Source organism: Helianthus annuus, chromosome 10 (assembly GCF_002127325.2).
Source record: "Helianthus annuus cultivar XRQ/B chromosome 10, HanXRQr2.0-SUNRISE, whole genome shotgun sequence".
Lineage (NCBI taxonomy): Eukaryota > Viridiplantae > Streptophyta > Magnoliopsida > Asterales > Asteraceae > Helianthus > Helianthus annuus.
This window is the reverse complement of record NC_035442.2, coordinates 115,821,492-115,831,327: the sequence shown is the minus strand read 5'-3', so window position 1 is coordinate 115,831,327 and position 9,836 is coordinate 115,821,492. Positions and strand designations below refer to the sequence as shown.

General features: G+C 33.8%; 1 protein-coding gene, 1 long non-coding RNA gene and 1 pseudogene across 2 annotated transcripts; all 3 read left to right on the top strand.

Moving 5' to 3' along the window:
• The first annotated feature begins 898 nt into the window (after positions 1 to 898).
• Positions 899 to 1,345, top strand: LOC110882355. The gene is made up of 2 exons (XR_002560072.2): positions 899 to 962; positions 1,169 to 1,345. It is a non-coding gene; the product is annotated as an uncharacterized LOC110882355 (long non-coding RNA).
• A 140-nt stretch (positions 1,346 to 1,485) lies between these two features.
• Positions 1,486 to 2,895, top strand: LOC118482681 (annotated as a pseudogene).
• A 523-nt stretch (positions 2,896 to 3,418) lies between these two features.
• On the top strand, positions 3,419 to 4,077 carry LOC110882307 (2-oxoisovalerate dehydrogenase subunit beta 1, mitochondrial). Its single transcript, XM_022130362.2, has 4 exons — positions 3,419 to 3,515; positions 3,621 to 3,716; positions 3,821 to 3,898; positions 3,991 to 4,077. Exons 1-4 carry the CDS (start codon positions 3,486 to 3,488, stop codon positions 4,075 to 4,077), a joined length of 291 nt encoding a protein of 96 aa, XP_021986054.1. The 5' UTR covers positions 3,419 to 3,485.
• The last annotated feature ends 5,759 nt before the right edge of the window (positions 4,078 to 9,836 follow it).

Below are 9,836 nucleotides of genomic sequence, written 5' to 3'. Positions count from 1 at the left end.
TCATGCCCCTCGGTCCTTATAAAAGGATTAATGGTCTCAAGTTAACGCCTACCCATTCACATGATCTAACAGTTTATTCCTTAGCATACCATTTATAATCATAATCATTTGTAACATGTATTTCACCCCGAAGTTATAAAACCGAAAACAGTTAAAAGAAAAGGGGGACATGAACTCACTGTCTTGCGTTCTTTGGTCAAATAACTCAAAGCTCCTTCTAGTTTGCACGACAACCTACAAACGTACTATGGTTCATTAGACGGATGGGTCGTGCCTTGACTTCAGTCTTAATTAGTATCTTTGAGTTAAGTTACTTTGTGTCTTAATATTATCCCAAAGTATATAATTATTTGTTAAAATAATAAATATATATACTACTTTATAAAGCATATAGGAAGGATAGAAATGGTCATTTGCCACTTTACAAGTCTTTGAAGCCCATTGTACAATCTGTTAAGCACAAAGTGTTGAAAAATTGTTTTCAACACATGCTGATACCCACGCGGATCTTACCCGGATCAAGTTGACCCATTTTACTTTGATGGATCCAATATAATCTTTCTATCACTCTATCTAAACCACAATTCGTTTCATCCGCCACTCCACCTTTCTCTACAAACCCTAGATCCTCCACCGCTCCTCCACCTTTCATCCATGGAACCGGTCGTCACCATCACCGTCTTCTCCCCTTTCATCCATGGAACCGGTACCGTTTTTTACCCTATCTTGTAAGTTTTTTTTTTAAATCTTTGTCAGATCTGTTATAATACTTTTAGATCTGTGTTGGTTTTGTGATTTTTTAATGTTCTGTGAATGGATCAACGGAGATAGTATATATTTTTGTATTGATTAGGGTTTTTGTTTTCTGGAAATGTGAATATAGTTGAAGACGAAGACCGATGAACAAGTGAAAGAGAGAACACTGCGGCTTGGTTCAAGAACCTTCAAATTCAGCCTTAGTGGTACCGTTTTTTACCCTATCTATAGTTTTGTTTGTTAAATTTTATATCTTTTAAGTTTTTTATAAACATCTTTGTCAGATCTGTTATAATACTTTCAGATCTGTGCTGGTTTTGTGTTTTTTTTAATGTTTTGTGAATGGATCTACGGAGAGAGTATATATTTTTGTATTGATTACGGTTTTTGTTTTCTAGAAATGTGAATATAGTTGAAGATGAAGACCGTGGGGTCTTCATTCTTTTGTGAGCATCATGTTGGCTGTTTGCTGGATGCACTCGTGAATCGTGGTCTGTCGAATACATTGGCTACTCGGATATTGGTGAGATTTTCATGGTTTCTAGGGTTTTTATGTCTAAATATGTGGAAGCTGGTGTTTTAACTTTTGATTTGGTTAAGTATTTCATGTAAGGTAGTGTGTTGCTAAATTAAGTGATTTTTTAATGTAATTAGTGAATGTTTGGTGTTTTCTTGATCTATAAGTTTAATATCTAGAAAGTGGTGTTTTAGTTTTTGATTTGTTAATTAATGCTTTTGCTTAAGGTAGTGTTTGTTGCTAAAATCAATTGATATTTTAGTTTTATCGTGTGTAGCTGTTTTATCTTTTGGGCCTGATTTTTAGAAAAATTGTGTATTGTTGTTGAATGCAGTGACGTTGTCGAAGACAAAGAAGAAAGGGAGAGAGCATAAACAGAACATTGTGAACTCCATTCGGGAGGCTGTAGAGCAATATAATTCCATTTATGTTTTCAGCTGGTGTGTTCACGTTCACAAATTTCGGTCAATCTGGTATAACTATTTGTTTGTTATTGATTAAAATCTGTTTTTAAAGCTGTGATTAACTAATTTCCTGTTGTGTTATAATCGTATTTGTATCCAGTCCTCTGTTCTCCTTTCACAACCAAAATCGACTGTCGGAATGCCTGCATATATTGTTCCAGAAGTCTTACTTAAGAAAGAATATGATGGCAAGGTAAGCCCATCAAAATCTTTAACAACATGATTTTCATTCATGACACACGAAGATCACTTCAGGTTTTTATAGGTCGCTATAATTTGTAACTAATACATGGTTCAAATAAAATTATGAATTCAGATGGCAAATGTGTGGTCGTGTGGTGTAATGTTATACGTGATGCTTGTGGGAGCATACCCGTTTGAAGACCCTGAGGAGCCTAAGATTTTTAGAAAGACAATACAAGTAAATACACCATCATCTTGTTTTTAGCAATACATGACAATTTCATTTGCATTTATTAACTCAAATGATAGCTTGTTTTTTCAGAGAATTCTCAATTTCAGTACTCGATTCCGTCCTATGTTCACATATCCACTGGGTGCTGCCAACTGATGTCCAAAATTTTTGTAGCCGATCCCGCTAAGGTCTGCATATTATAGTTACATTTAAATGCATACCGGTTGTGGTGGTTGTTTAAACCATTTACTTATAAAAAAGAAATGGGTCAAATGGACAAAATAGTCAAATAGACCAAAAGTTGTTTAATGCTTAAAACCCCTTTTGAACCACTACCCAACCCGTTTATTTTCGCGACCAACTTTGTAAATGCAATGATTATTTGTTTTGTTTAATCATTAAAACTTTAGCATTTACTGATTTTTTTGGGGTGTAATTCTCTATAATCTAAACTAGCGGATAACCATGGACGAGATAAGAAATCACTAGTGGTTTACGAAGAACCTTCCGGGCGACCTGGTCAATGAGAATGCTGTTGACCAATTTGGGGGGACAGACCAACCAACCCAAAGTGTCGATGAAATAATGCAGATGATGACATGGATGAGGACCTGGAGAGTGATCCAGACCTTGATATTGACAGCAGCAGGGAGATTATATACGCGATGTGAGTTTGTTTACATATACGTCGTTGTAGTTGATCATCATATATATGCCACGAAAGATCTGGAGTCGAAGATGGGTGTTAAATAGATGGGTTTGTCAATGGATCAATAATGATTTGAGTTAATTACTGATATCACAGGCCTTTGGTATATGGGCTGGGTGATGTTTGGTGGCCTTTTTTTTAAAAAAAAAAATTCAAAGTTTTTTAATAACTACTAATGTGCCAAATACTATTTTTCAAAATTTAAATAGTTTTAGGAGGGGGAGAAAACGAGATAGAGAGAGAAAGAGAGTCAGACCTGCCAATGCAGATGCAAACTTGCAACTTTTGAATAACAGGTGAGCGGGATGATATTTGAGCGCCATGATTCAAAATTTAAATAGTTTTAGGAGGGGGAGAAAACGAGATAGAGAGAGAAAGAGAGCCAGACCTGCCAATCTTTAAGGACATGAAGAAGATGTATGCCATGGCATTAGTCACTTTATTATTTAATGTACATTGATTATTTAATTTATTTTTTACTATTAAAGATTTTATTTAATGAATTATTTTTTAATACTTGCGACTTCTGACAGCAAACTTTTAATGAATTATTTTTTTGAACATTAGGTTATACGTGAAGGTAGTGACATAACTCTTGTTGGCTGGGGAGCTCAGCTCACTACCATGGAACAAGCTTGTGTCGATGCTGAAAAGGCGGCAAGAAAATTGTTCGATTCAAATGTCAAAAATTTTTCTTATATAAAAAAGTTATATTTAAAAAGTTTTTGCAAATGTCTAATTTTATGTCGTATTTTGCAGGAAGGAATTTCATGTGAACTTAAAGATCTAAAAACCTTATTACCTTGGGATAAAGAGACAGTAGAAGCCTCAGTGAGGAAAACAGGAAGGCTGCTGGTACAAGATTCATATGTTTTTAAAAAGATTCAATCTTTATAAACCATTTTGCTTCTCATGCTCATTTGCCATTTTGAATTTATTTTTATTTTTATTGTATGTAGATTAGTCATGAGGCTCCGGTTACAGGTGGATTTGGTGCTGAGATATCTGCATCGATCGTTGAACGTTCTTTCTTGAGAGTAAGTCATTTCAATCCATTTTCTAGATATATTCTTATGGAAATTAAAAAGGGAACATTTAAAAATAGAAGTCTGATAAACTGAAATTTTAGCTGGAAGCACCGGTGGTTAGAGTTTTATCAGATCCAGCGATGCAGTTCCTATGGGGATTTTTTGCTCAAGTTCTTGATGTTCCATAAATCGTGGTACGATTTATTATTCGAACCATTTAATATTTCTCAGCTATAGGAATGTTTTAATTTTATACGGTTTATTGTTTGTAGCCGAAAATTATTGATCCAGACTCTTGACAATCATTGTGGACTTGAAAAGGTGGATTTGTGTCTGTTTATGATTTTGCTTACCTGTGTGTTTTAAACTGTTGTTGATTTGTTAGATAGTGAATGGAACAGATTTTAATCACCTATGAATGTTACAATAATAATCTGGGCTTTTGTTATATGTTGACCATTTCACTAATGCCACTTGTTGGGCTTACTTTCTTTGGTTTAAGAAATAGCTTAACTTAAATACACTTTGTGACTTTGTGCACCTTGAGACACGGCTTGGGTTGTGAGTCTGTGGTTTGAATCTAACGGATCATTTACTCATGTCAAATACATCAACCCATCTAACTCAGATACAAAGATACATCTAGAGTAATCCGTTTATTGAAATAAGTTGGGGGAATGTAATAAAGTGGCCTAAATAGGCTACAGACATGTTGATGAGGTAAACCTAACTGAATATGACTTAATTATTAAATGTGTTAGGCAGGCGAGGCAACCCTTTAGGGTTCGAACCCAAAGAAACCATAATTGTTGTAATTCAAATATTGCCCAATATGAACAATTATGGTCATTGTAGAAGTTGTTGCCCGAATTGTCATGGCTCAGTGAAAAAAGGGACCGACACCATTTTGTTTTGGTTCTTGAAGACATGGTGTAACACCCCGCTCATGCCAGGACTAATGTGTCACTTTAATGGTAATTAGAATCAAACGTCATTCTATTAAATAACTTAGAATGTTACAACATTACAATAATTACATAAAAGATGTCATTAATTTAAAAAAAATCATAATCACAAGTCCTCTCGGATACACCTATAACCTAACATACATAAAAAACGCATGCACACTAAATGGGACAACAACTATAAAGCATATAAATTCTTAGCAATATCTGTATAAGAACCAATATACAACACATTCACTTAGTCACATCGGAGAGTCACATTCGGCAGTTCAATGCGTAGTTAGTTCACATTCAGTGCGTCACATAATCACATTCGGTGTTTCACATAATCATATTTAGTAATTCACATTCGGTAATTTGATAGACAGCTTTCGTTGATGTACCCGCATCTTTAAAACCCCTCATAACATAACTAGAATCACAAAATTTTCTTTGTTTTCTCCTAAAGCCGGTAACCGGCTGTCACACAATAACCACCAAACGCCATCACGAAACCACCAATCGCCAGTGGTGGTGGGACCAACCAAGATGTATGTCGTCCAACCCAACCTCCGCACACCGTTGATTCTCTGCTGCTGAAGAAGGCCGCAACCGACCCTCACGTCCTGCTACACTGCCACCATCGTCGTCGCACGCCACATCGGAAACTACATCCTCGTACATAGCCCTAAACTCACCAACCAAAGTGATATGTTTCCCGCCGCATCGCGCGGGTAAACGACTAGTTTTAACTTAAATTATATTTATAAAATTTTGAAATATTAGTTAAAATAATATATTTTAACTTGACACATTATGTGCTTATACATGTATATCTTCCCCAAGGATGGGTGTATTCATACTTGTATTCTTAAATTTATATAATTTTGCCAAGTATTGGTGGCGTATTCCGGTGTATTTATACGTACGAGAATATGTATTTTTATTGTGTTTATTAAGTATTCTTATACTTAATTTGTATATAATTGTCCGGAATAATATTTCTAACAAAAATTCACCAACATAAATATATTCTTAAAATATATAAATATTTTAAGAAAACTTGTATGGAAAATTATTTATATTTCTTCCTTGGTAAAAATATTTATATTTTCATATAAACCTTAAAAATAATATATTTTCAAGATTATCTTAGAAAATATTTATAAATCCATTTTTCACCCCAAAATAATATGTTCTAAATTTATTTAAGAAAATATATATTTTCTCCTAAAATAATATATTTTTTTCTTGTCAAAATATGATATATTTTTGTAATAACGATAAAAATCATATTTTTGTTCTCTTAATTTCCAAAATACCGTTTACCAAATATACTTATGAATTTAATCCCGGAATATTTCTATAGTTTATATTCCTTGTTCGGTTTCTCCAATTTTGGGTATAAATTATATTTTATTCTCCTGGAATTTTGGTAATATTTTGTATCATAATTTTTGGTATTTTGGTGTGTTATATTATTTCAAGTCCTAAAATAATATAACTAATACACATAATATACAAGAAATCACACACATTGTGACATCTAAATATATATTTTCCTAAATACATATTTAGTCATTTTTATTTATCAAAACTAACCTCCAATATTTATAATTTTTGTAAAAAAAATTATGGCAATTTTTATATGAAAAATCATGGTGAAAAATACACTTGTAAACACTTGTTTAAAAATATTTTTCTAAGTGTTTAACTTTTAGAAAAACTTTGCCATAGTTTTCCCTTAAAAATGAAGGTTTCCATGCTTTCAAAGCATATCATTTTCTTTTATAAATCATCACAATTCATCAACAAAGCAAACAATACTTACCAAGTGCCAAAATCAAGCCATATACACTACTTCATGAACTTCAAAATTTATAAAAAATTGTAATAACTTAGTCGAGTGTTTAGTAAGCTTAGTTACCCTTTAAAGTGTGGTTATTTGTTTAAAAACATCATTCTTGAAGATTTTAGATCTTTACAACTTGTAAAATGATTTTTTAAAAATATTTCTTTTTGAATTCTTCTTGTTAGTAACATGTTTCTACACTTGAATACTTGATTAACCACTAAAAATGTGATTAGTTTCCTTAAAAACCATGTTTATGTAAATCTCATAAGTAAACTTAGTTTCTTGAGAAAACTAGTTTTGAAATCATTCATTTACAAGGTTTATATTATACTTTGATCAACATCATTCAAGAAAAACATTTCATACTTCAAGTTCATGCTTCACATAAGGATGATCATCTTGATCTTTCACAAGATCATCCTCTCATCTTGCTAGATCATGTCTTTAATCACAATCTAGCAAGTTTCATATGATGTTTAACATCATTAACACAAACAATCAACAATCAAGAAGCACAAAAACACTTAAACAACATAATTCATGATGATTTTTAGTCTTATGTTAAAGATTATGTTCTTGATTTTAGTGTTCTTCATGATTAGTGACGTACATGTTTTATGTACATTTATTTACAGTATTTTCACATGCAACGAAATGTGTTTTATATTTATACAAATGGTTTATATCTTAACATTAAAACACACACAACAAAGGACAAGTGTATCCCGTCATATATGAAGTAAAGTATTGGTAAGAGCCAGATATCGATCCATGGAACACGGGCGTTATTAAGTATCAAATCTTTGTCATTAATTTACCAGATAAAAGGATAAGTGAATGGTTGTTTAACTAAGTTATCTAAATTACATCTAAAACATAAATATACTATTATCTTGTTTCACAAACAACCTAAACATGTTATCTATTCGATATGTCACAAAAGCACTTAATCAATTTTCCAATTTCTAGACAGTTAGTCATCCGCTAGGAGTTTTCTAACATGATGATTCTTCGGAAAGTTAACGCGATAAACACACGTTAACCACCTAAAATCATTCTTTAGCGAGCTATTGATATTCATTCATGTAAACCTTTAAAGATAGATTAGTCATCCGCTAGGAGTTTTCTAACCTCACTTATCAAAGAAAGCAATACCGATGGTCACAATACAGTCATGAAGATAAGCATTTAAGTAGATCATATAACAACATATTTCACCTTTACAAGTCTTGAACACAAATCTACCATGTTAGCAATTTCAGACCAAAACTACTAAACAAGGATCATAAGCCGCATGCAAGAACATCTAATCAACACCATATAATTCGTTAGAACCCTTACATGTAAGAAAGTATTCCTAATCAAAATAAGATATATCTTAGATAAAACCAATACCCCTCTCGAGTCTCATGGTGTAAACAAGTTTACAAACAAGTGATTAATCAAGAAATAGTTACCATTCCACTAACCACAAATTCATTATCCAAGATAATCTAACATAATCAGGAACTCAACATCAATGAAACGTTCATTATATAATCATGAAGATTTGAACATGAAAAAGTACTAAAGTTTCATACAAACAAGATTACAACATAAAGATTTTTCAAGAAACAAGTTTATAACTACTATTACATAATACTATATTAAACATAAACTAACATCAGCTCATAACTTGCAAAATGATCAGAATACATGTTCAAGAACAAGGAATCGAACCATAAACAAGCAAGGAATTGATGGGTTGGATCGGTTGTGCTTCCATTCGATCTTGAAGCTTCAAATGGGTCGAATCAGGACTGCTTCAGAACCCAGAAATCACCCAGAAACATGGAGAAAGACCCTAACCTTTGAACCAGTAGCGAATGGCTGTATTTATAGAACATTTTGTGATCGGAACGGTCGTGCCACCGGGTCGCACGGTCGTGCGACAGGTGTTGTCAGGTGACGTCAGTTTGCTGATTCGGAGTCAGCCAAGTGGACTAGTGGACAAGTTGTATCGGTCACCAAATTGGCACGGTCATGCCATTCGTCGCACGGTAGTGCGATGTCCTCAGAATGGCGATCAGAAATCATGGTCTGGCTGGTGCATAGTGCGCCCCGGGAAAACATCGGCACTGGCTTTTGCACTGGCAGTGCTTCCAAGATCGAAGGATCTACACGGTAGTGCCGTCAGATGGCACGGTCGTCCCACACCTGGCAGTCAACAGAATTTTGCCCGTTTTATCAAAAATGTATCAGAATTTGTCCGTTTTCATCAGATTTATATTTTATGCTCCTTTTAAGACCTGAAAATATAAAAGTACATAAACGTTGTTGTTTCGGTCAAAAGTGCTTAAAACGGAAGTGTTTTGGGGTATAAAAACATATGTAATTTAACGTATATCAGTTAGTTACTTACATATACTTTTAACCAACATAACAAGATGTAAAAAGGAAGGTCTTACTACTAGCACAAGGCTAGGGATGATGTTCAAGAAGATGAAGATGATAATCTCGGTGGTTAAAAGCTTGTGGGAGAGGTCCTTCACCTTCCAATGGCTCCTAGCTCCTTAATCAAGCTCCTTACACCTTTGTATAACTTGGAAATTGGATGAAGATGAATTGAAGATGGTGGTGGTGGTGGTCTTGCTCTCGGCCGAGACTAGAGGGAGAGAGGAGGGAGTTGTGAAGTGTTGGTTTGTTTGAAATGAGATGAATGATGATCCCTTGGTCACTTTTATAAACTCCCAACAACATTTAATCCATAGGTTAATATGTTTTTAAAAGATATAACAAGATCCATTATAATATTCAAGGAAAATCAAAGGGTGGGCCACCCTTTGTAACCGTGTTCATGAGGGGAGGGGGTATAGTTAGGTGGTAATGGTTAGTTAAGTTAGTTAGTTGAAATCTAAGGGGTTTAGTTAGTGTATAAGTTGTTATGATGTTATATAGTGTGTTATAATGTCCGGGGACCATAACTAGCTTGGAAATGATAAAACAATGCTTCTAGTGAAAATTTGGTGTTTCGGGTAGTGTCCGATTGTTCGATTGGTTACCGGTTCGTTAAGGTGCTAAACTATGCAGTTTAGTGTGCTTTATGTACCCTTTTATGACGGTTTTGATTCCCGACACTTAAGAAAGCATTCTGGACCATTTAACCATA

What these genes read in the sequence shown, in the direction of transcription:
- LOC110882307 (XM_022130362.2), top strand. Translation starts at nt 3,486, where the DNA reads ATGGAACAAGCTTGTGTCGATGCTGAAAAG. An exon ending in CTTGTGTCGATGCTGAAAAG is followed by an intron (nt 3,516 to 3,620) that starts GCGGCAAGAAAA and finishes CGTATTTTGCAG; the next exon opens with GAAGGAATTTCATGTGAACT. An exon ending in TTGAACGTTCTTTCTTGAGA is followed by an intron (nt 3,899 to 3,990) that starts GTAAGTCATTTC and finishes CTGAAATTTTAG; the next exon opens with CTGGAAGCACCGGTGGTTAG.